The 27,174-nt window shown below is 31.7% G+C and overlaps 1 protein-coding gene across 3 annotated transcripts in view; it reads left to right on the top strand.

The window, feature by feature from the left end:
* LOC143057278 (guanine nucleotide-binding protein subunit beta) overlaps positions 1-27,174 on the top strand; it is a 32,091-nt gene continuing 4,917 nt past the window's right edge. Inside the window, exons 1-8 of one of the 3 annotated variants that reach the window (XM_076230558.1) lie at positions 1-123; positions 3,347-3,434; positions 12,112-12,257; positions 14,848-14,856; positions 18,360-18,423; positions 20,170-20,399; positions 21,243-21,372; positions 24,120-24,191. In XM_076230558.1, the coding sequence (XP_076086673.1) occupies positions 3,375-3,434; positions 12,112-12,257; positions 14,848-14,856; positions 18,360-18,423; positions 20,170-20,399; positions 21,243-21,372; positions 24,120-24,191 (711 nt within the window). In that variant the 5' untranslated portion in view covers positions 1-123; positions 3,347-3,374. Of the gene's footprint in view, positions 167-3,346; positions 3,435-12,111; positions 12,258-14,847; positions 14,857-18,359; positions 18,424-20,169; positions 20,400-21,242; positions 21,373-24,119; positions 24,192-27,174 lie in introns of all 3 variants that reach the window. The other 2 variants (XM_076230557.1, XM_076230559.1) reach the window with 2 other exon arrangements.

Below are 27,174 nucleotides of genomic sequence, written 5' to 3'. Positions count from 1 at the left end.
AACTGAACATTCGCAGACTACGGGGTTTCTTATTACAGATTCAAGGTGGACCGCACCCCTACAATTGGAGGAAATAGCCAAAATACACTAATGCCGGGTGAAATATTGTGATATAAGTATTCTGTATGTTATTTTAAAAGGATTTTCACCCTTTTTAACTTTTTATGTAAGTATAAAACGTGTCAAATATTGTGTTATTGTACATTTCATTCAAACCACGGATTGCATCGGTAATGACCCAAATTTTGCCCATTTTGACAGATAAACAACAGATTTACCCCTCGCCGCCAGCGATTATTTACATCACAATATTCTTCATCTTAGAGAGGATATATTCTGCTGTATATTTACTGATAGTTAAAAGTGAATTTGCCAAAAATGGATGGATGTCTGATGCTGAATGCAACACAAATTATGATGAGTTGTTTCCCCGTCGCGCGAGCACCTGTTATTTTTGTACAAAACAATTACATTGTGTACATTAAAATACACTCTATCGCAAGATACTTCTTTAAAGTTTATTATGCATTTATAGGGAGGCTTTGTTCGTAGACAATATAACATGGCAATTTATGGTATTGCTCTACTACAAAATTTATAGATTTTTCGGCCATTTTGTAATATGGCGTTTTGCATAAAATAAACATATTAAATGATCATTGTTTGGAGGTTGATATTTTCCCAATAACTAACAGGTTTATTGTCAAATTAAAGTCTGTGAGCTATGTAAATGTTTGCTGAGTGCTGTAAGTAGGACTGTCACACAATAGTAGTACATTTCATGTCTCTAAATACATAATATATATATAATATATACCAAAAGTAAATACACATCATCATATAGACACATTTCTTCCTTGTTGAAAAAATGTTGTCAGGAAAGTTTGACTCTTGAGGATAATAAATAGATTTAGATATACAGGATTGGAATGTTCGTCAAATTGTGATTACAATGTTCCAATAATAACCCTTTGTGTTTGTTAATACATTTGTACATGTATAATTTGTGCAGTACCTTATTTCATCACATGGTAAATTGTCATATTCCCAATTGTAAAGTAAACAGGAACATTCCTGTTATTGTGTTAGTCTTCAGAAGAGACAGAGCCAAAGAAAGGTTAGCAATGTTTAAAGCAAAACTTAATGTTTTCTATAAATGATTCTAATTAACAATGGAAAAATGCAATTATCATGGTAATTAACATAATTAGTTTATTGATGGACCCACATGTGCATAGGCATGATATGGGTGGATCTAGCTATTTTGAAAAGGGAGGTTCCCAACCTAGGATAAAAGGTGGGGGTACCAACCATATGTCCCCATTCAAATGCATTGATCGTCCAAAAAGAAAAAAGGAGGTTCAATCCCTGAACATCCCCTCCCTGATTCTGCCACTGCCTATAGCCACTTGTACATGAAATCATCAATTGGGTATCCCGAATGTCATTACAAATCTTAAAGGGCTGCAGTCTATTCTGTGTATAGAAGCAGTTCTATATTCTGACACTTTGTATGCTATAGACCCAGACTGTTGACAATTTCAAGGCCATATACTTTTCTCAAAAGATACATTTATGTGATATACATGTAGGTTGTCATTTCTTTTCTGTTGTCACTGAAACTTTTTACCAGTGCATCTCTTGATGTAATTGAGCTTTTGATTTTGCCATTTGATTAGGGACTTTCCTTTTTGAATTTCTTGGAGTTCAGTATTTTTGTGATTTTACTTTTAAGATGTTTATGTACATGTAGCTATAAAACTAAATATAATTACTATAGTACATCATTGGTTTTTCATAGTTATAGGAAAAAATGGTGTTATTTATATATGTACAAATGTATCTGTTTTAACAGTTCCACAGATGCTAAAACTTTTTTTCATTGATACTTATATTTTTAACAGATGCTTACTGCAGTGGATAGGTGTATATCTTTGAACAATTTGTTGCCATCTCGTCAGCTGGGTGCTTGTAATTTCATGATCAGACACCATGCCTTTGAATTGGCCCTCTGTTTGACAACTTTTGACTCGTATTGGTCATTAAATGTTCCTTATGTATTTTTGATTGCATACATGTACATGTATATATATGGTTTACACAGTTATTTTAGGTTTAGGCCAAATAAAAATATATGTGTGGTTCCAGTAACCCTACCCTCCCTACTTTTTCGGCTTAAAAATAGCCTACCCTAAAGATTTTATTGTCATTTTTCATTAAGCACTGTTAAAGTCAGAATGTTGCTCCCATAAACTCAATGTAAAAAAAAAACATAAAATAAAAAAAAATCCCTATCTACCTACCCTAACTTTTTTTCAGATGTAACTGGAACCACAGATACTTTTTTATTTGGCCTTACATGTTTGTCTATATTTTTTTTACGCATTTGATAACAATGATTTTTGTGAAAAATATTTGTGCAATCTTGGTGCTTGTGTATGGACTTTAAAATAACAGGTGTTTTGACATTTTGTTGTATAGGTCAGTAAATGTTACAACTATATCTGATATTGGACTGTTATTGATTTGTTTAAGTCTTACTGTATTGTGAAAAAGACGTGCAAACTTATGATGACTAGTTATGTAGAATTGAGAATTGAAATTGGGAATCTGTGAAAGAGACATCAACCCAATCAAGATAAGAAAACGGCCCTTGGCCACCAATAGGTCTTAAACTCGGTGAGAAAATTCTGCATCTAAAGGCAGGATTCAACTGGACCCCCCCCCCCCCCCCCAAAAAAAAAAAAAGGTGCACTAGTTCATTGGAAATGGACATCACTGTAAACTCTACCATTAATGAAACATTTGTGTCTGATCTACACTGTATGAAATTACTGTGGATTCATTATTATTCAATGAATAACATTTTTCCTGTGTTCAACGAATTTCAATTTTTCTATAGGCTTCATATGCAGAGATTAGCAAAACAACAAAATCAAATATCCACAAAATTCAATGCAAGTTTCCCTCAATCCACATGAAAATAAATGAATCCACAGTACACGGCTTTTAAGTTAGGCCAAATAAAAATATATGTGTGGTTCCAGTAACCCTACCGTCCCAACTTTTTCGGCTTAAAAATAGCCTACCCTAAAGATTTTATTGTCATTTTTCATTAAGCACTGTTAAAGTCAGAATGTTGCTCCCATAGACTCAATGTAAAAAAAAAAAAACATAAAATAAAAAAAAATCCCTACCTACCTACCCTAACTTTTTCTCAGATGTAACTGGAACCATCACAAAAGCAACCAGTACACCTACAAAATGACTTTATTTCTTCATGCAACATGTTTCTCTCTAATCTTAAATTTATTATTATAATATAAGTATTTTCTTTTTTTTTCAGAGAGTTTTTTTTAAATAAATAATTCACCATGAGTAGTGAATTAGAACAACTACGACAAGAAGCTGAACAGCTCAAGAATCAAATTCGAGTAAGTATCTCTTATTCATCTTTAAATCATCTGAGTTTACCAGTAAAAATGTTTATAGTCCCCTACCCACAAATTAACAGCAAAAGGGACTTTAGGTTTGCACTGTGTCTGTCTATCCATCCTTCATTCCGAAAATCAGTTTTCTACATTATTTTCTTTGTGCTTGAAGATACTGAATTGATTATTGATGTATAGTTTCAACATGACAAATTACTGATCAGGTTTCAATTTTGTTCCGGTCTGACGATTTTGTGCAGAGTTGTAATTATGGTCCTTGGACTAGGAAAAAGCACCAAAATAAAAGTTTTCCTCACTTTTTTCCGTCATGTTTGAAGATATTGATTTGGTAATTGACATTAGTTTTTTCATGACAAATGCAGATCAGGGTCAAATGTGTATGGGCCTTAATAATTATGTGCAGAGTTGCAGTGTATTATATAGTCCTTGGATTTTGAAATTCCTTTGTGCTCATCCATTCCCTAACAAATGTTGGCTAGTGATATTTCCTGGCATTACATGTACCCAAAGATAATTATTTTGATGAAGGTTGAGTAACATTCTGTGCTTGGTATTTACGCCAGTTGTACAATTTCTCTCATTAACATGTATTTACATTCTTTCTATTTCTATCAGTTTATCTTGCTGATTACATCATAAATAAACTTATTATTTTGTTGTCAATCTTGGCCCTTTTATTGCCCTTTATAAGGATTATTTTGAAGGTAAGAAAAGAATAAATGGTCACATCTTCACACTGCCCACTGAGTATTAATTCATTAGTACCTTTTAAAATGAAATTTAAATGCTATTTTAAATTTTCCAATAATATCAGAGAAAACTCATGTGACTGTTTAGGCCAAATAAAAATATATGTGTGATTCCAGTTACATACTTTTAAAAAAATAGGGTCGGTAGGTCGTCAAATTTTATTTATTTTTTTTCCAAATTTTTTTGGATTGTCAAAATCTGGAAAAAAATCATGTTTACCGAAATTGTTTCTGGTATTATACACGTCAATACTGGAAGTCAGCCATTTTAAAAGGGTTTGGTTGCAAAATAAAGACAGTCATTTACCTTTTTAGTTAATTTTGTTGCATTTTGACAACAAATTGTTATGAATTCTTGCATTTTATCAATAACAGATACTTCTGATGGAAATTCAGATGACAGAAATCTACAAATTTTATTATTTTAATTCAAAATCTTCAAAATTTGATGGTTTGAAAATTTTATTTTACCGAAATGAAAAAAAAGTTCTAGGGTCGGTCGGGTTACTGGACCCCCTCATATATATTTATTTGGCCTTATGTCTCTTAATGTTCAGCAGCAAATGTTTCTTGAATATTTAGGCCATAAAAAAGAATATGTTTGTTTGCCCCAACCCTGCTTACCCAGAAAATAGCTGCCTACTCAAAATCTTTTATTGCCTTGATTTAAAAAAGGTCTTTTTATTAATCAGATCTAACATCTGACAGTTTAATTTCTCTTTGTTGAATTAAAAAAGGAAAAGGCATACCTTTGGGTAGGGTTTGCAGTGATATTGTTTGCCTCAAATTACAGCCGAAATTCGGTCTTTTCCCCTAGAGAAAATTCCCAATTACTCAGGTCATTCATTAGGAGGCGGTACCCGGTACTTTTACCCTCCTTTGCTACTGATAAGTACCGCCTAAATGTAGGAATTTTTATATAAGATATTCATGGAATAAATTGAAAAGTACCACATAGAAACGTAAAAAGTACCAGTCAACATGAGAGATAATGAAACCCCTGATTACTAAAAAAAAATGGCTTGAAATTCCTCCCAAAAAGTTTTACATTTTTCCCAAATAGTGATGGCATTGGTAGTAATGTTTGTAAATAGCGTATTCATGTTATTATTTTATATTAGAAAGCACTTTTGAGATCCTGTTTCCTCACTTTTCTGATCAGAATCATCATGGTGTTTGTAACACATGTAGTTTTCAATGCATTAAGTACCATCATTGCTTGTTTCTTTCCTCTCTCTGAAAAGTACTTTTCAGGTTGAAAATGTCTGACAACCAAACTATACATGAAAAAACATTGCAAAAAAGACAGCAGAGGTCAGCAAAACATCGGAGATGTGTTTAGAATAAAATATACAAATTTCCCAATTTCAATAAAAAATATACATTTTTCCCAATAAAAAACGGTAGAGGTAGTTTTGAAAAGAGACAACAATATCACTGGTTTGGGCAAACCAAAATATTTTTAAGTGTGGCCTTAGAAGGAATTTTGGAGTCTAGGGCTGGTTCCATGTCTGATGTTAGGACTAGTACTGCATGGAATATTTTGAGTTCATACATATACATTGTACATCCGATTAACTTCCGCCAACATTTATCAATTTAATTGTAAATCTGATATGCAGACACCAGATTCATGTAAAGAAAATTTTATATAAATTTTCTAAATTTTTAATCTTCCTTTAAAAAAAAATATTTCTCTCAAACTTTATGCACTAAAATAAAGTGTTGATAAAATATTGTATGAACACGGTAAACAAATTATGTATCTAACACAGAAAATTTCCTTAAAATACTTTATGAATTGGTTTTCACGGAAGCAAACAAAACATTTCAATTATACATGTATGCTTGGATAAGTTTGTTTATGTATTGTATACTATTTAAAGCTATATGTACATTTAAAATTTCCATTGAAGATTGTTATCTGATGAAAGCTAAGTGCATGTGTTTGTACTTACATGAAGTCATACATGTACTTTTTACATGTATTGCACATTTCTACAGTTTCAGTTATCTGTAATTGTATGATATTAGTACTAGTGTTGAATGAAGCTAATCAATTTCCTATTACTGAATCAAGTGTTTATACAGACCCGGCCCTTGAGATTTTAGGAATGACTGACAAGTTTTTTTGAAGGATAGGGACTTAAGGGCATATGATACAGTTACAGGAGAGGTAATGATGTTGCTAACGTAAACGCATCACATTGATGTTTTGACATCGACTTCCTGTTTAGTTTCTTGATAAAACAACGGCCCAACCCAATGTCATATCATAAATCTTCTAGGCAAAACGATGTTTCTGGGTATCAGGGGATACAATCAGGACGCGTCCCAGGGACTTACGGGTTTAAAAAATGACGCGTCCAGCTCGATTTCCATGCGTCCAGGACGCGTATACGCATCGTAAGAAGAACCCTGAAGAGGGTCAGGCCCCATGGCCCCACCCTCCCCGAGTTTGCCTCTGCTAGATTGCTATTTTATATTGTATGCAAATAGATGTACATGTAAGAAGATGTGATATGAGTGCCAAAGAGACAACTCTCCATTCAAGTCACAATTTTTAATAGTAAACCATTATAGCTATAGGTTAAAGTACGGTCTTCAACAGGGAGCTTTGGCTCGGTCATAAAGGGCCCTGAATATACTTCTTTAATTAACGAAATACACAAAGTGCACATCAATGTATACACTTAAAATCTACCCCTAGACTGTGTACATACTGGATAGTGATGAGTAATGCTGTGTATCATGTGTATCAGTTATTAATGATCTTCTGTAGTGGTTAGTCATATAAATAGACTACCATCAGATATAGTAACAACTTAATCTATTTGGCAGATTGCATTCTCTGAAGTTTTCTATTTATAGATTCTTCAAACACTTTAATGTGTTAATCAATATATATTATAATGAACAAGATAATATAAGTTCATTTCCAGTTCTCAACTTCCATATGCATCCTCTTTTGAAGCAATCCAGAATCTTTAGCTGTTGTGGTCAAAACTGGAGTGGTAAATGTAGATCATTAAAATTGAAAGATCTAATTCTCTAGATAATCTTTGGTTCTTAGAAATTTTGGTGATTTACAGGAATCAAATATAAATTTGGAAAATTGGAAAATTTTGAGTTGAGATGACGATGGACTTTATACCCACAATTTATTTGCTAAATTTTTACTTTCAATTTTTGGCAACCACCTAGAATTCGTAGAATTTGCTATCAAAATTGGCTCAACAAAAATTAAGGTGTAAAAACAATAAGGTGCATATAATGACATGTTTGTTTCTTGCCTGATTTGATTACAGTTCTGGGGTGTTCTACAAAGAGTATAGTCCATAGCTTTTTGTGTGCATATGAATGAAAATGATAATTGTTTTCTGTGCAAAAATCATCAGATGTAAATTGCTATCTTTTGATCATGATATTACCTTGGCTTTCACTAAGATCAAAGTTCTTATCTATCTCCATGATCTCCATTGTGAATTAATATCTGTAAAGAAAGTTTTCAAGCAATCTGTAGACTTTTACCGTTGACTCAGGGCTGCATTCCCTCATGTCAATCGTTTTATTCTAAACATTCAGCAACATCTCAGATTCTTATGATTGTCTTGCTTTAAAAGGTAAAAACAAGCAAAAGGATTGAACATAAACAACTTTCCTGTAATGTTCTTCTCATAATCTTCATGTTTGATATTTCCCTTGACCTATATATGCATGTTTTTAACAACACGGAAAATCAGAATTAAGCAGTTGTTATATTTAGTGTTTTTATAAATTTAGAAACACATCAGAAGAAATTCCCCAGTTTTGATAAATGGGAGAGTTCTCTAAATTCCGATAATTCTATTTCTGTCATATAAGAACTGAAGTGGAGTTTTTCCATATTTAACCGAAATACAATACGACTCGTCAAGAAAAATTAACTCGTTAGATGTCGATAAACGTCGTATTATATTAAGAACGATCTCAATTTAAACAAAGGAGTGTGTACGGAAGGAGTCATGCCCACGGACCCAAAGGAAATTAATATTTAAAGAGTTAGAAATGGGGTTCCTTCTAGAATTAACGGTGATAAGATACAAAGTGAAATACCTTCTCTCACTCTCAGTGACTGCTGTGGAAAGTAAACTTGGAATTGATAGTACAAAAATAAAACACAATTGATAGTACAAAAATAAAACACAAGTACATTGCTCATACACTTGTATCCGGGATTGGCTATTTTTAAAGTTGAGTGACTATTCCAGTGATATAGTTTGCCTTAAATTAATGGAGAATAAAGACTTTTTCCCTGGAGAAAAATCCCAATTTGAAAAAAAATGGCTTAAAATTATTCCCAAAAAGACAACTTTTTTCCCAAACAGTGCAGTCTCAGTAGTAATTGTGCATGAATACAAACTGAAAAACACTTGTTTAAACCATTTTCATGCCTTAAATGACTATATGTGCAGATTTGAGGGTCTATTTATGTATCATCACTGACAATAAGGGGTCTTATTTCAAATGAGGGTTTACCTCTCAAAAGGGGGTCTGCAAATTGAAGTTCCAGTCAAATTCATCTTTCATTATAAATTTCCCAGTTTGATAAAAATGACGCATATTCCCAATAAAAAAGGGTAGAGGTAGTTTTGAAAAAAGCCAACAATATCACTGCTATTCAGATTATAACATTTTGCATGTGCAGTTGAATTAGTTTTGAAAATAATACTATCCAGCTGCCAAAAATGCGCGAGACTCACGCATGTTCATACTTTTTTGCGGTAGTCTCCTTGGATCTATTTTTTTCCCTCTTTGATCTTTTCAATTTTGGCCAAATCTCACGCATTTGCTTAATGAAAAGTTGGCAGAACTGCTATTCATGTGTCAATGAAAACTATGGCAATCGTATCCCTCAGAGCATTCTGCTCTTTGATTAACAATTTACATGAAATATGTAAGTAAATCTGCCCTTCAAGGAATGGTACACTTCAATAAAAAATGTTTTCCATGAAAAGTCTAGTTGTGACTCCATTTCCTATTCTGATTATTTTAAAGTTTCATTCATATTTTTGAATTTTTTTATGAATTATATTATTAAATTTGATAAATTAATTCACAAGACATTATGTTTATGAAAATTTTAAAAACATTTTTGAAACAGTAATTTCATGAAGTTACAAAAATCTACTTTAAACCAGGAGTTATAAAATTAAACTCATCGACAATGTATATGCCTTATTTGCTTTAGGGCATATCTGATCAGAGTTCTCACAGAATTTGACTCAACATGTGTATTTTAGTATGCAATGTACATGTACATGAACATGTAGTCCTTGTTTTGTAAAATTATTAGTTTCGTGTTCTTATGAAGTTCAAAGTACTTGTGTGGCTAAAATTTCATGTACAAATGTACATTGTGTATGGTCTCTCCTTGGTTGAATGATTCATATCAGTGTTCAATCGTGAGGTCAAACGTTTCCAAGGCCATGTTCAAGTTTTTATTTAGTTTCACATGTTTTAAACAATGATGAGATGAAATCGTTAAACTTCTATTTCGAGCTCTAGATCTTCGGCTCTCAGTAATAACACAAAATATGTCGTGGAGAAAACCTTAGAACAATGTATTAGGATATGTCATAGAATAGCATTGTATCTATAATACCTACTTAACAAGGATTTTAACAAGTTTTGAAATAGGCCATTAAATAAATCTTTCATAACAAGGTTAAATGGTAGGTGTACATTATATCAAAGGAAATTTCATTGCTACATGTATAAATTTGATCGGATATGATTCATTTGTCTGTTATAATACACTGTACAAACGAAAAACATTTGATAAAATCTGTAAGCAAGTGGTTCACCAAAGAGGAATATTAATGGTCTAAAAAAATTAAAGAAAAGAGAAAAAATGGGCATTAAAATTAATATTAAGATAGAAAAAATGCACCCCCAAAAAAAAGAAAAAAAAAAGCCAAAAACATAGAGAAAAAAAAATAATGGGGTCCTTGAATATAAAGAATAGGGAAAAGTCAGAAAATAAATGAACAGTAGAAAAAATGGCCTTTGTAATTAAAGAAAGAAATGATGACACCCCCATATAAACCCTCATACAAGACAGATATGATGTCAAAATTGTTTTATCTTTTTGATTTATTTTGGATATTTTCTTTGTCCTTTTATTGTGTTGTTTGTTTGCTGTTTTCCTAAACGTGCATATCTGGCCATGTCGTCTGAGGTCCCAAACCAGTTTATGGTGTGGCTAGATGGGCAAGTGGTGACTTATTTTGTGTGATAGCTATATCATCCTCCAGTTTTCTACCCAAAATTAAAAATGTACAAGACATATTTGTTGAAGTCATGGTCCTGCCTTCATGCAGTTAATATTTCAGAAATGTTTCTTTTTTTTTTTAAAAACTGCAGAATTTAGTTATTGTTGAGGCTTTAGCATATTATACTGCCCATGCAGCCATTTGAGCCTTAAAGCTTTAATCCATTGTTGGACATTATCACATATACACCTTCATTGATTTATGTATATGGATTCATTGAATCACATATCTAATGAACATGTCTGATTTGAGTTTAAATGGTGTTTTGCAGTTTTCAATCTTCACGCTCAATTATGATTCCAATTGTTATTATTGGTCAAACATGTTTTCTGAAGAATAGATTATCGGCACAGACGCGATATGGATCACTTGAGTAGAAGTGTAAACAGGACTTAGATCAATATCTCCATGGTATTTTATAATTATATAGAGTCTCGATCAATGCAGTGACATTATGACGATTGCAATCGGCAGAAGACAACCACAACACCTCCGTTTCTATCAGATCTCCATCTAATCATAGGCGTTCAGATGCTGTCACAAAAATGGTGACAAGTATTGAATCTTCTTTTTTATTACGAGAGAAAATTAAGATGAACTTCATAAATTCTTTATTAGATCAAAAATGTTAAAAGGAAATCCCTAAAACACAATGCACAATGAAGAAAACATCATAGGTTTTCTGAAGGCAGTGTTTTGAAAGGATTTATAATTGTACAATATGTATTCAAAAACTATTATAAAGACACAACACCCATTATTTACTGCATGGTAAAATTTTATTGTGGTAGTGGTCTACAAAACTCGACATGTTGCACCAACAAGCATGGCGTCTTCAGAATATGTATTTATGTTAACCTGCATGTCTGATTTTTGTAAAACTTAAAACATGGTTCAAAATTTCTTCTTTATAACAAGTTGCAAATGAAATTTCATGTGTTTTAAAGACAAATTAATAACCTGCATTTATGCTCATAGAAATTTCTAGAATGCCAGAGAAATTGGAAAGACTTGTAGTGAAAGTTTTTAACCCACATGAAACACACAAGTTCTCTGTACAGTAAACTAAAAGTAGGATATCTTGTTCAAGTTGTGATGTAATATTTTAAACAGGGTTTTTTTTCGAAATAAAGATCTGGTCATTAAAATGGTGAAGTACAGCTGGCAGTTGCTAAATGTTTTTTATGCAATAACTTATGCACTGTTCATCAAATTTTGATCTATTGTATTTATAACAAGCTTAAGTGAAGGTCTAGTGAAATATGAACTACTTTCAATCTTGCTGTACAAGACCTACATAATGTATCCTCCATAGATTGGAAATTAGACATAGAAATTGTCAGTTCATATTATTGGAAAGTGTTTTACTTTTCATCAATTTTAATTGTTTCTTAAGCTGTCCTCTTTAAGTTCAACAGTGCCATGGTTACCCTCAAAATTCAGAAAAATGATTTTGCAGTAAATTTGAAAGCTTTAAAAAAAAAAATTAGAAAAGAGGGGGAAGGGGTAGAAAAGATAAGATATTGAGGAGACAAGACTTTCATACATTATTTAAAAGAGTCAAAACATCTAACAGACTTTTTTCTTACTTTGCAGGAAGCCAGAAAAGCAGCAGCAGACACCACACTTGCACATGCTACCGCCAATGTCGACCCAGTCGGAAGAATACAGATGCGCACAAGACGCACACTGCGAGGTCACCTTGCTAAAATATATGCCATGCATTGGGCTTCAGACTCTAGGTGTGTATGAGTGAAAATTTCTTAGAAAATTTCGATCATAATCATTGGTCCCTATTTTCTGATCATTCTTCATCAAAGCTACTTTTTAAGTGTATGGCCAAACAAGATATGTACATGTATGTGTGTGTAACTGCTTTTGCCTAAGCTAACAGAGTTGAGTCGGATATTTTTACAATGGAAATAAAACTAGGAAATTGTTATACTCAAAAGGAGCAAATTATTCATTAGATCATATTTACATGTGGGCTAAACATGCTAAATGTATGGCTTCATGTTTCATTGAAAAATTAGATTTAATATCATACAGTGTCATTATATTTAGGTATATCCAAATTATTGAAGTCTTTCATATTTTATTTTTCTTACTTTCATACTTTCACAGATCTAGACAAATCTTAGAATTCTGTCGTAGAGTTTCACACCACATTTATACATTAGGAGAAAATGTCGGAATCACTTTAGATTGCACTTCTAAAATGAGATTTGTTATTTACATGTAAGAATCAGACATGACAGATGTGAGAATTCCATGAAAAATCAATTGCTTGAATTATAACTGCTAATTAGACGGCATTGAAATATTGTCACAGCTCTGTATTATATTGGGGAGAGTTTCGGAGTTCTCCTTAATGAGGCAAGTTAAGCAATATGAGGAAATGGTGGTGTAATATTGCTATGGCCTTCGAAACATTTTTTAAATACAATCAGTTTAAGAGAACAAGAAGGTATTAATGAACAGATAATTTCTGAGCTAACAAAAATATATGTACATGTATATTTCCTTTAGATATGTTAGCTGTTAAGTAAAAAAAGGGGATGATTAAAGCTAGACATTTGTTTCCGCAAAGACATGCAGTATTTATATTCAGGCATTGCTCGAAAACAAAATTATATGGATGTAGTAAGAGCCATGAAGACAGAAATCAATATCAATGCTATTATCAGCATTGTGCCAGGTCTTCAAAAGTCTGATTTCTACATTTGCAATAGTTTATGCATTCGTCACGATTGTAATATTGATTGAATAGTTTATAGACAATGTATCCATAGAAAATAGTGTACCGAAGTCATTGTCAGACACAGAAAACTTTAAACAGCTGTCACAACGTAATATTATTATTGATACAATGTAGCTATAAAAAATATTTTTGATTTTAAATACGTTTTACATTTATGACCATTTTATGATAGTCCGAAACCTCTTAATATTCAAAGAGCCTGAAAATATGGTGCATTCGTTTGTTTTGAAAGGGCCATATTAAATTTCTGGGTGAAGTTGTGTTCACACACCAACCTGAAACTTATTAGTCATTTTCATTAAGATGGTATATGCATGAAATATTTCCCACTGGACGTTGAGCAACCAACAAGCAATCAATCATTAAGATGTGAAGTTATTTGTATACAGCTTAGGGTTTTGACCTAGATTTTGTTGAAAAATGATAGTATATCACATTAATGTCAAACCATTCATGAATTTTAATTCTTGGGAAGCAGTTGACAAGGTAACATCTGTATGCTTCATATTGACAATGCAGCTATACTAGGTCAGAATTAGTCATTCTAGTCATTTTGTCAGGAAAAATAATGGAAAATTTGTAAAAATATGCATTTGGCATCCAGCAAATATTTTGCAATAAAGATCTTTTATTATAGAGATTGATAAGTTCATAGACCTGACGTGCAATAAACTATCCATGAAATCTTGATAAAAATAGAATGACGTCAGCGTACAGATGAGTTATTTCATTCTTTCAAGTAAAAAGTGCACACTTAAAGTGGTTCTTATAAAAAATTCACTCTTGCATATGTTGAGTGAATTAAGCAGGGTATAAAACACCATAAGAAAATCATGATTAAGTATAGGAAATTATTACCATTTTTAAATACGGTAATAAATTTTCAAAGATCACACAATTTAATGCCATCATGGTAAATTAATTCCCAGATTGACAAGTTGGTACTAGTTTATTTTTCCTTTTGCACAAGTATCTGATGATGTTTAATCTTCCACTTTTTTAAATCATTGTCTGAATTTCATGTAAATAATTTCAAGGAATCTTAAGTACCTAATAATGGCGTTCTTTACATTACATTTTATTTATTCAGTCCAAATATTATACTCCCTCAAGTTTCTGTGGCAAAATGATTAGACCTCCATTTCTACAGGGTAGACAACCATCAAGCCAAGGGACAGGGGCGGATCCAGCCATTTTAAAAAGGGGGGGGTTCCAACTATATGTCCCCATTCAAATGCATTGATCGTCCCAAAAAAGGGGGAGGTTCCAACCCCCGGAACCCTCCCCCTGGATCCGCCACTGGAATATCAGTGTTATTTTCTTGATTGATTTATTGCATATTGCAACTGTGAACGTAACCTGTGCCTTGCATTTTTGGTGCAAATCATATACATGTATAGGGATTCACATTGAAAAGAGTGACTTTGTCATGTACGTTTGAAAAATATGTGAATGTGTACAGTAAGTATGATTATGATGCTGTCATGTTTTCCAGTAAAATGTTAGAAGTGACATCGATAAAAAAGATGGTTCCATTTCATTTATTTATTCTCTCTCTCTCTTGCATTCAGTAACGGGTTGTAAGTATATTTCTTTGTATATGTTTTTTCATTGTTGTATTTTAAAACTAAAATCATAAATTTATGAGGAAAAAAAATGAGTAGTGATTCCAGATTAAAAGTGATTGTCAAGTTTTGCCATTCCCTTTTCCTGGATTTGCTTTTTGTTTCGTGGTAGATCTGCATGATTTGGTAGTGAAATTACAGAATGAAAAAAAGAAAAAAATATTTACAGCTCTTCTATAAAAGCATGCAAAACAAACCTTTAATCAACTTGCTTGCTATGTTTGTAACAACATGTAGGTAGTCTGTTTCAGTCTGTTTACTATATACTGGAATTTGATTGGACAATAAACATTAACTTCATTTCATGTCAATTTTTATCGTCTAATCAAATCCCTGTATATATAGAACTGACTGAAACTCCACCTACCTATTGTTTGCAAACATCCAAGCAAACATAGCAAGCAAGTTGATCAAAGGTTTTCTTTGCATGCTTTTATAGAAGAGCTGTAAAATTGCATATTAACACGTCTTGCATGTTATACTCTCTCTTTCTCTCTCGTAGTTTTATCTTCAGCATTGTTGTAATTATGTCATATGATTTATGCCTGGTCACTTTTTACCATGTTTACATATATACATGCACATCATTTCATGATCATCATTTTCTTAATCTATACAGGCAAATTTGCTGATGTTAATTGGACATCTATTTCATTCTGTAAAGAGGGAATTTTAAGGGGACAAAGAAAAAACTAAAATAAAACCTTTAAAAAGGGGTTTGGTCTCTGAAATCTTGAAATTTATTCTGAAAAATACTCACACTTAAAAGTATCAATTTTTGAGTGTACATTTCTCGTGTTAAATGTATGTGGATATTTTGAAAAAATTCTTTCTGTTGTTTAATTGTATTTGAAGATTGAGAAAATAAATATTTAAGGCCTTTTAATGGAAATGATCACATGAGATTCATATATTTTTCTCAGAAATTACTAGTATATCATAATTTTGGTTGTAAATATTGAAAAATAAATAATGTTTTGTTGACAAAACATGTCTGAAATCTTGTAGAGTGCATTGCTCTTAGAACAATTATTTTTATGTAATAGATGGATTATCGTATTATACCTATATATATATACTTATTGTTATATTTTTTCCCCAATATTTTCTGCACGCTGTAGTTATTGTGAAACATTCAATTTTTTGGCTGTTTATAAGGCAAAAGTACATACTCCCTTTATTTAGTTACAGTACCCATAATGTACCCATTCACTCACTTTAATAATTACTGTTTTCCTGTCATTTTTGTGTGTATTTCATGTAAACAAAGAAGGATTTTTAGAATGGCATATTATTTTAAGAAATGTACATAAAACAGTACATTTGCCTATGCACTTTTGTATTTTTTAAGATTCTTACACAGCTAACTGACATGGCAAGCAAAGGCAGAAAAATAAATATCTTTTGTAATTAATGTTTTCTTTCGTATAAATTTTGCATGACATTTCTCCATTAATTGTATGCTGTTCTTTAAAAGTGAATTTAAGATGCAAGTTTACTTTAAGTCGATTTTGACCAAGAAGTTCATTTTGTATTTGAATTGATTTGATATATATATGACATTTAGTCTTTTATCATGTATGTTTAAAGGTTTGTCAATATTAACTTGAACTCACACATACTTAATTGAGATTTTGCACCTCTTGCATGTTAACTAATTGGTGATCTTTAATTTGAACTCGTTTAAGAAATAGTAATGCATTTTACAAGGTGTCATGGCCGAGGAAATTGCTTCTTCTTTTAAAAGAAAACTAAACTTGGGAATGGCTTGATTAGGAAATGATGGAAACAGCTTTTCTCTTGGTGAAAGGAAAAGATTATGGAAGCATGACCATTTTTAAGCACTGACAAATTATTTTTTCAGTTTTTGAATAAAATTGATTTCAGTTTTTGATTACATCATAAATTATATTTCAAAATGTATTTGATGTTATGTGACTAGCTGGAAAATTATGTTTTTTGTGGGACAAACCCAATGTGTTTATTATTTATTTGTCCATTATTACAAATCATATGTCTTCAGAATGACAAATTTGGTTATTTTTGTTAGATTAACTGTTCTTCTGTTGCCCAACATCCTTGTTTCGAGCAAGAGACTATAAGCTGTGATTAAAAATAGCTGCAGCTTTTATATAATATTTTCATGTATTTAAAATTAAAGCTTGTTTCTCAAAAACTTGCTTGCTTTTGGACTAAATTGCTTTTCCAACATGCTGTTCATTAAATCTTAAAGCTGCCAGGCACATATATCTATTGAATTGCAAGAAAATGTCAATTCTATGAATTTTTTTTTAATTGAAAAATATCAAATTTCAAATGATAGATTTATACATGAACATATTTGGTGCAACTTTCTTTAATAAATTAATTATTATAGAAAATGTTCCCAGGATGTGAGATTTAATTCAGCTTTCTGCTAAAAGTACAGGGGGTTTCTTATCCTGTTTGAGCATCAGACAGAATTTTTCATTTTTTCTCATGTTCAGTGACATTAGCAAATATCATGATCATTTTCAGTTCATACTTGTGTATAGTTTACAGTGCTTACATGGAGGATTAGATAACATTAATGTATTATAATTAATTTCATTTATAAACAAAAAGTTAATTAAAGACCGTTAAGTATAACTACCAGGGCCCAAGCTGCTTTCTGAAGGTGCCCACTTTTCTTTACCACTTATATAGTGATATTTAATTGTGCTGAACATAGACTTTTATTTTAATGATTGAAGTGAAAGCATTGAATACGTCACAAGTTATTTTCAAAGGAACAACTTTTTATGCAACCCAATCAAAGCAATTTTCTTAAAATGTCACATAGATCTAGCACTTGTACTTATATATAAAATATTCTGATATTTGGCAATACAATATTTTTTTAAAAGTGATTACATTTGCCCCCATTTAATGTTAGATGATTCAGTTACTGCAAAATGTTTCTTGATCAGTTTATTGCATGAAAACATCCTATCTAGATTTTGGTTCCGAATAGAATTATAATACACATTAAGTTAGATTCCCTTAGTTACAAAAATATATTTTAATTACAATGCACAGCTTCAATTTATTGATTAAGTTGCTTATCTTTGTTATATTCATACATGTTAAAATTGGAAGAAACAGCACAATAATTTTCCTTGTAAAACGTCACTTCTCCCCATGATTCATGTGAAGTAGTTCCAGTGGTTTATTTTTTCAGGACAGAACCTATTGGGACTACCAACTTTTTTAACTAATTTAATTTCAATGAAAATAGTGGAAACTTTAAACAACTTGCTTGTTTTTCAGAAAATTCAATACATATTAAAAACCAAATCTCCATGTTTGCACTGTTTGCTGTCATGTCAAATTTTATACTAGACAAATCAGACATACATGTTACTCAGGCTGAATTGTGCTTTCAATAGATATTGAAGGTATTTTGAATGCTAATATTAAACTGTATTTTCTGTTTACAGAAATTTAGTGTCAGCCTCACAAGATGGTAAATTAATAGTATGGGATGGATATACAACAAACAAGGTAAACTATTAGTGGTTTGTCAAGCTATACTCTTACAGTCCATTCACAATGCTCATCTGTCATTTCGTCCAACACTTCTCTTCTTTTTTTTTTTTTTGTCAATTTTTTTTGAAATTTCAGAATACAATGACTACAAATTTTGTCAGCAATTCAAAAGTGATAATTTTAGGTGTGTTTGCTTTTTTGGATCTCTGTCTTATATTTCCTTTTTATGCCCCACCTACGATAGTAGAGGGGCATTATGTTTTCTGGTCTGTGCGTTCGTTTGCTTCAGGTTCAAGTTTTTGGCCAAGGTAGTTTTTGAAGAAGTTTTAAGTCCAATCAACTTGAAACTTAGTACACATGTTCCCCATGATATGATCTTTCTAATTTTAATGCCAAATTATAGTTTTGACCCCATTTCATGGTCCACTGAACATAGTAGTGCGAAGTTCCGGTTAAAGTTTTTGGTCAAGGTAGTTTTTGAAGAATTTTAAGTCCAATCAACTTGAAACTTAGTACACATGTTCCCTATGATATGATTTTTCTTATTTTAATTCCAAATTAAAGTTTTGACCCCGATTTCACGGTCCACTGAACATAGAAAATGATAGTGCGAGTGGGGCATCCGTGTACTATGGACACATTCTTGTTGATACTTTGAATCAAAAGTGGTGGTGTACTTAGCATTACAGTTTATGCAATCTTGTGAAAAAAAATTTCTGTGGAAAATGTACTTACTAGCTACCAGTGCATCAAATTGTATACACTTTGCCACTGAAGGGAAATCAATTTCAATGCAAGATTCTTGATAAGTTTTGTGTATCTACACTTTTTTCATCTCAACATTCTGGTAGTTTTTATAAAACACAAAAACTTTAAGGATAGTTGAAGATTTATTTAAATTTGGACCGATGGATATCAATAAAAAAACTTGATAATCACATAAAAAATAACTCATAGATAAAAAATGTTAAAAATAAAAGTACTGCAATTCACATATTTTTTTTCAATCTTTTATCTGATATGATATACATATATGTCTGTTCTTATCAGTAATTTATTGTAAAAAGTTTAAAAAGATTGTCATTTGAGGAAATACCTTAGTTCTTTATCCTCATATCTAAGTTGCTCAGAAGATTTACTTCCTTGATGGACAATAACATGAAAGCCTTTTTTTCCTTGCTTAGTATTGATTTTCTTATCAATGGTAATACTTTAGTGAAATCATTTTCCTTTCAAAAATACATTTTATAGAGTTTCCTTGGTAACTGGGAAATGTGTTTTTTTCATTAAAAATCAGAAATGATGAAAATGAAAATGCCAATAAACAAAAACAAATGAAAATGAGATTGATGGAAAATACTTTAATGATATTTTTTACTGTAGAAAAGACTTTGAAATTAAATATTGGAATACAAGGATGATTTAATATGACCATAGCAATCATGGCAATATTGAGACACCTATGAAATTAACCTGTTATTCTATATTCCCAAACAACCAGTGGCAAATTCGGTGGAGAAATGGAGGAAGAAACCCCTCTTTTGTTCGTCATAAAAGCTACAATAGATATATTCCCCTGGCCATGCTCAGCAGTATTCTAACCCCATACCAGACCATTATAACCTGATCTAACTGTGAATCCTGGACCACCCCTGACAGTACTTATATGTCATTGAGGAATTATTAGAACAATCAAGTGGGGAGGATATATAAATTCTGATATTTTTATTGACAAGAATATTTTGTATTTTTTTTCTTCAGGTACATGCTATACCATTGAGATCTAGTTGGGTGATGACTTGTGCCTACGCTCCATCTGGTAGCTATGTAGCTTGTGGTGGATTGGATAATATCTGTTCTATTTATAGTTTAAAAACCCGAGAGGGAAATGTCCGTGTCAGTCGAGAACTACCAGGTCACACTGGTTACCTGTCCTGTTGTAGGTTTATAGATGATAACCAAATAGTGACCAGTTCTGGAGACATGTCATGGTATGGTTTATGTTATATTTGAATTGTCAAAACATGTTCCAAATTCTGAGTCACAAAAATCTTATATCCCTATTTGCAATATGGGCCTCATTGGATAGAAATCGATCTTATGAAAATGAATATTAAATATATATATAGATACATCTGTTAACCTATTTCATGTTGAAAATCTCTGTGGAAAGTACGTAACTGTTTTAAAAGTTAGCTGTTCAAAGAAAATCTACAAAAATACCAAAACTCATAGTGATACAACCTAAATTTTGTATTTGCATTTCCAAAACCAATCAAAGTCTAATATGTACATGTATATATGCATTTGCATAAGGTCGATTTCTATCCAAAGCGGCTCATATGTCAGTGGATCAGCTACCCAACATCACACAGACATTTAGTGTTCATGGTCCTAAAAAAAAAATTGTAAGGGATCCTTTTAAGTTTATGATCAGTGGTAACTTTCGTGCAGAGAATTCAATTTTTATACATACTTAAAATAATAAGAAATCTTAAGTATGTTTAAAAAAAACTAGAAACAGAAAGTTAAAAATAGAAACAAAAGAAACAATGTCTATATATATCCTTATTTAGAAGTAGGTATTTCCTATATATTTTAACGTACAATTTTGTTTTGTGTCGTGAAACAAAGATAGATACAAAGAAACTTCTTTCAATTTACCGATAAATGGGTCTCAAAATCACGATTTATACTGTCTTTAATTCTTAAGCTACATGTATAAAGGTGGGTAAGGTTGTTGAATTGAATAAGACATATTTCAAACAGTAACCCAACAACACATTTCAAACAACATTGATATATGAATCCCATGTTTACAACTTGTTTTACAGTGCATTATGGGATATTGAAACAGGCCAACAGACAACAGCTTTCACAGGACACACTGGTGATGTTATGAGTTTGTCACTCTCCCCAGACTTTAAAACTTTTGTATCTGGAGCATGTGATGCTTCAGCTAAAGTAAGTTTATAATCATTGTGATTAGAAAGAGGTTCTTGTAGTCTGGCTGTAATTAATGCGGTTACCTTCATGACGAATAATGGTAAAAACCAAGCTTTCCTTTTTGTATGAAGATGGAATAACTGAAACTGGCTTTTAGTATCACTACCCATCTTTTGAACTTATAAAAGATAGGTTAAGGTCTGTTGATCAATTAGTTTCCTATAAAAAAAAATATGCTTTAACAAACACTAATGAAATTATGTTGGAATATAATGAGAAACTGGCAACAGATTCATATATGTTGATATTGAAACCTTGACTTATTCATTTATACCCTTTCTAAAACCTTTCCATTAATGCTTAATTGGTGACCGACTTTTTTTTCCAACAATGCATACATCCAATTATCAGTTCGCCATGACATTTTAAATTATATCCAATTTAGGTCAGTCAGAACATTGGACTATGCTAACTATTATTTCTGAACCAGTATAAGTGTTACATTAGAGATAATTTCCAAATGTATGTAGAGCAACACTTTGGTTTAATAGCTTGCTTGCTTTGTTTATTGTACAATTGTAATTGGGATAATGTCCAATCTGATTAATATATACCGGTATATATACAGATTTAACAATGCCAATATATATTGCTTTAAGATGTCAATCTTGTTGCAAAGCTTGAGTAAACTTTATACAAACAAAGCAAGCAAGCCAACCAAAGTTTTACTCCACAAGCATTTGAAAATTAATTAATATTAACAGTAATCTATGTCATCAAAGATGAGTTACTTTCCAAGTCATTTTTGTGGCGACTAGAAAAAAGGGATCAAAATTGGATATCTCTGACTCAAAATAATTGTTGATAAAAGGTAGATTAATGAAAATCTGTTAAGAAATGACAGTTGATTTTTGCTCATTGTTGAATGCTCTATGGTGCCCATCACTACTTTGGTACTACTGTGGTTGATAGTCTTCCCTCTGCAAATCTGATCACACCTTAATATTATGCAAGAAAATGTTCTGCTAACTGTTGATTTTCATTCTTGATAAAATTAAGAATGGAAATGGGGAATTAGTCAAAGAGACAATAACCCTACCAAAGAGCAGAAAACAGCCAATGGCCACCAATTGATCTTCAATTCAGTGAGAAAATCCTGCACCCGGAGGCTTGGTTTGTTTCACATGTGCAATATTGACTTATGATATTGATTTGATATTTGACTGTACTTTTCCTTGCCTATCAAATAAGCATGATCGGCAGTGAAATGTCAGATTCATTACCCTCTTATGTATATCAGTCAAATATGAAATGCTGCATAATTGAACGTGGTATTCAGCGTCAAAGATTCAGTGATATATCGTTAATGTACAACTTCATCATCCAAAGACAATTACTGTCCTCGTAAATTCTCATTAAGTTTCCAATAATCAATAATGTCAGGTGCTTAGGCTCGTTATCATGTGATTTCACCTGTAATTAAAGCTGCTTAAAGGTGGAGTTATTGTTGTTGATCAATAGAGAATTTTGCCTACATGCAATTTCTGGGAAGAGTACCTGGAATTTTAACAATAATATGTAGCATGAAGTGACATAATCGGTGTCTCTGAAAAACATGGAAAATAAGATGATTTTGTTGGGATTTTTTTTTCCCTCAAATGTTCTCTCAAAACATGATGATTAAAAGCTTATTTGAGCTTATGTTGTCTCTGTTGTATACATTGCTGACTCTAAATAAAGCTTATTTATTAATAACATAGAAAATAAGATGATACTGTTCATTTTTTTGTTGGATTTTTGTTTTTCATTCGAATGGTCTCTGAAAATCATAGCAAATAAGATGATTTTGTTGGATTTCTGTTTTTTCCTCGAATGAATATATTAATATTTATCCCAATTAGAAAGGAAAATATGCTTTATTATTCATTGGTACTCCTACATCAGCTACTTTATCTGTTGTTTTCCCTGGGGTCCATTTAATAGCATGGTAATTTGATGCTTTAATGCCTGAATGTTTATTTGCTATCTGAGATAATTTCCTTATTGATTGAGTTACAGATATGATGCTTTAAATTTTATACGACCGCAAAAATGGTACAAAAATTGTACCTCTGCGGTCGTACAAAGCTGTGCCCTGCGGAGCATCTGGTTAAGAAAAAAAACGCTTCTTTTCACTTCCTTGTCTTAATACAAGGATATAATGTGAAATTGGCAAGGTGGTCATAGTAGTAACTATTGTATAAATCCCTATCCAGTCCACACTGAGGTTGTGAGTTCAAACCCTCTCGAGCAGGTGCACTCTACTCCAATCTTAACTGATTAGGATTGTCAGTTTTCCTATAAAAGGTGGTTTTCTCTGGGCACTTTGTCTTCCTCCACCAACTAAAATTGGACACCATGAAGTAGCTTAAATCCAGTGCTTAAAAGTGGCGCTTAAACACCAAAAATCAAATCAAATGAAATTGTTTGATGGTTCATAGTAGTCTCTTGTCCTGTCCGTGCTTTTATCTCTCCAGATTTCAAAAAAAAATTATCCAAAGTTTTAAGGCTGGTAATAGGGTGGTCCTTGGACTTTTTTGTTAAATTTACGATATTTGTTTTTTTAAAAACCATGAAATACTTGTCATAATTCTAACAAATTATAAACATAGAATTATGAAAATCTAGGACTATCAGATATAATTTTGTTTAACTTTTTGGTAAAATTTTATTTTGAAATGATGTGTAATTTATGGGAGTTATTAATATGTTTTATTTTTTTTCAGTTATGGGATATAAGAGATGGTATGTGTAGACAGACATTTTCTGGCCATGAATCGGATATCAATGCAATAACAGTAAGTATTCACAAACAAAATTGCTTCAACAAGTGCATATCTGGACATTTTCTTTAATATAATTGTATCAATAAACCAATTTTTCAAGACGTTTTGGCCAATAGGTGGAAGCAGTCTTCAAGCTAGTCCACAAGCCCAGGCCCACAAGCCCAGGCTTGTAAAATTCAACAGAATACATCTAAAATTTATTAAAATTGAGCTTTGATCTTGATTTAAACGTTTATCTTGAAGACTGGACATGTATCTTTAATAGCATATCTGGATACTTTTTAAAGTGAAAAAAAAACAAACAAGATACTTTGGTTAAAATTCACTCTTCTGTGTTGAAACAGTCAATAATTGATGGGTGCTCTGGTGGGAATACACCCCTGACAACTCTATCATATAATGATAGGAGTATCTATTACATACCGGTATATATTAATTAATATTTCAAATTCGAGTACTGAAAGTCTTGAGGTTTTCTAAAGGCAATACTGCTTTCTACAATATTAAAAACTGTCTGCCATGTAGCTCAAGAGAGTTGAAAGTAATGTCAATTGGCATTCATACCACATCTTATATCTATTTAGCACCAATTACAAGAATATTTTATGACCTGGTAATTGCATCTGATATGCTCCATTTATTCATCCTATTAAAAGGTGAGTAATTGTCTTGTTTGGAAAAAAAACATTTAATTGAAAGCAGGGGTTTCATTATCTTTCATGTTGACTGGTACTTTCCACATTTCTAGGTGGTACTTTTCAATTTGTTCCATGAATATCTTATATAAAAATTCCTACATTTAGGCGGTACTTGTCAATAGCATAGGAGGGTAAAAGTACCGGGTACCGCCTCCTAATGAATGGCCTGTGAAAGCAAGCCATACATGGCTGGTGAAGACTGACTTCTTTATACTTTGATAGTTAAATTGGGTGAAGGTCGTTTGTTAAACATCAATAAGAAAGTTGAGGAAAACCATGACTACACCAAATAATTAATTATTGCTAAATGATAGACGTGGGAAGATTCCACGAATTGATAGAAAGCCAACACTTGAGAAGTAAATATGGATCAATATCAAATTCCAAAAACTCAAATCCGTAAACAAAAGAAAGAGTAACCAGAGAATAGCTTTGATAATACTTCTGTGAACTTTAACATTTACCGATTCTAGAATTACTGCTAGCAAACAGTATTATGTATTGATTCTGCAGCATGTATTCAAATTGGTTATATTGATTTATACATAACACAAGTCAATATTATAGTGCATGTTTAACATTTAAATCTCAAAGGATTCAATAGATACTATGACGATATTAAATTAGATAGTGAATAATAAATGAACCTGTCTCTAAACATTTATACTACGTATCCCTGACTGATAGCATACCTATAGATAAAGATAAGGTATGCTAATTAGATGAAGAGTTGTATTTTCTGTAGAAGATTGTAAAAGAATGTTGGCCATGAATTTTGAAGGAAGAGGGTTACTATGTTTTATAGAACCATTTTAATTGAATGAAGAGATTTTCCCTAGAAGCTTGTTTATGAATGTTGGTCATGATTTTTTTCCGGTAGATGGTAACAAAGTTTTAAAAGATTTGGACCTGTATAAATGCATGGGGGTTTCACTTTTCATTTACCCTAGGCTATAGGGAAATTACTGAATTAAGGTGGCATGTCAAAATTAAAAAAATATATTATGTGAGAATTTGAATAAAGGGGTAACTAAGTTTTAAAAAAATGGGACTTATATAAATGTATGGTGGGTCAACTTTGCATAAACCCTCCAGAAAAATCACAGAATTAAGGTGGCATGTCGAAATTTAAAAATCTTATATGTCATGTATGTGATGATATCAAATTAGATAGTGAATAATAAATGACCCTGTCTCTAAACATTTATACTACGTATCCTTACTGATAGCATACCTGTAGATAAAGATAGGCTTTATAATTAGATGAAGATCAGTATTTTCCCTAGAAGATTTTTTAAGAATGTTGGTCATGAAATTTGAAGAAAGGGGTAACCAAGTTTTTAAGAAACATTTTAATTGGATGAAGAGAAGTATTTTCCCTAGAAGCTTGTAAAAGAATGTTGGTAATGAATTTTGAAGGAAGGGGGGTAACTAAGTTTTAAAGAATTTGGACCTATATAAATGCATGGTGGTTCCATCTTGCATTTACCCTCCATGGGAATTTAGGCGGCATGTTGAAATTACAAAATCTGATTAAGAAATAATTCCTTCATGTCGTGCTTTATTCTCATTTTAACATTGGTAGGCATTATATTGGTCGCTATTTTACACGGAGCTTTAGGGAGTTAATGAGAATGTAAACAGAATGTGTGTGCATGTGTTGAACATATTTTGTGCTAATTAGGACATGGCTTTGTTTACAAAGCGTAATAAGGACGTCATATTGTAAAATATGTAAGATTGTATGAAGCTTCAGATGGATGAGGAAACATCTAAACATCAGAATAATGTTGTCGGTGTTCATGTTAAAATTGTGTGATAATCATGAGTCATATTGATTGTTTGATGCAAGAGTTTTGGATCAGTCACAATATCCAATATTTAGCATTTTTATTGGCACCAAAAGCTTCTTTCAGGTCAAAACCAATCATGTTAAGTGATGCTTTGTTTAATATATATATATAATTAAGTTAATTTGTGACCGTATGGTGACCTATACCGTAGTTGGACAATTTATTCTTTGAGTTGTCTCATTGGCAATCATACCATTGTCTTCTTATTGTTTATATTGATTGCATATAGTCATGAAAAGGTATGCTGAAAATTCAATATCTAATGCCGTGGTAAAGTTTTATTTTCTGAAAAGTAATTTTGTTGAAACTCTGCATCCTTGTTTTCATGGATCGAGAAGAAAATTATACTGTGGTAATGCAAAGTCTACATAAACCCAATAGATATGGTTCGCTTGTGCCCTCAAGATGCTTTAAAATAAAAATCCCATGACTTGTAATTTCTAC

This window comes from Mytilus galloprovincialis, chromosome 13 (assembly GCF_965363235.1).
Source record: "Mytilus galloprovincialis chromosome 13, xbMytGall1.hap1.1, whole genome shotgun sequence".
Taxonomy (NCBI): domain Eukaryota; kingdom Metazoa; phylum Mollusca; class Bivalvia; order Mytilida; family Mytilidae; genus Mytilus; species Mytilus galloprovincialis.
Note: the sequence above shows the minus strand (reverse complement) of the source record. Positions and strands in the feature narration are given on the sequence as shown.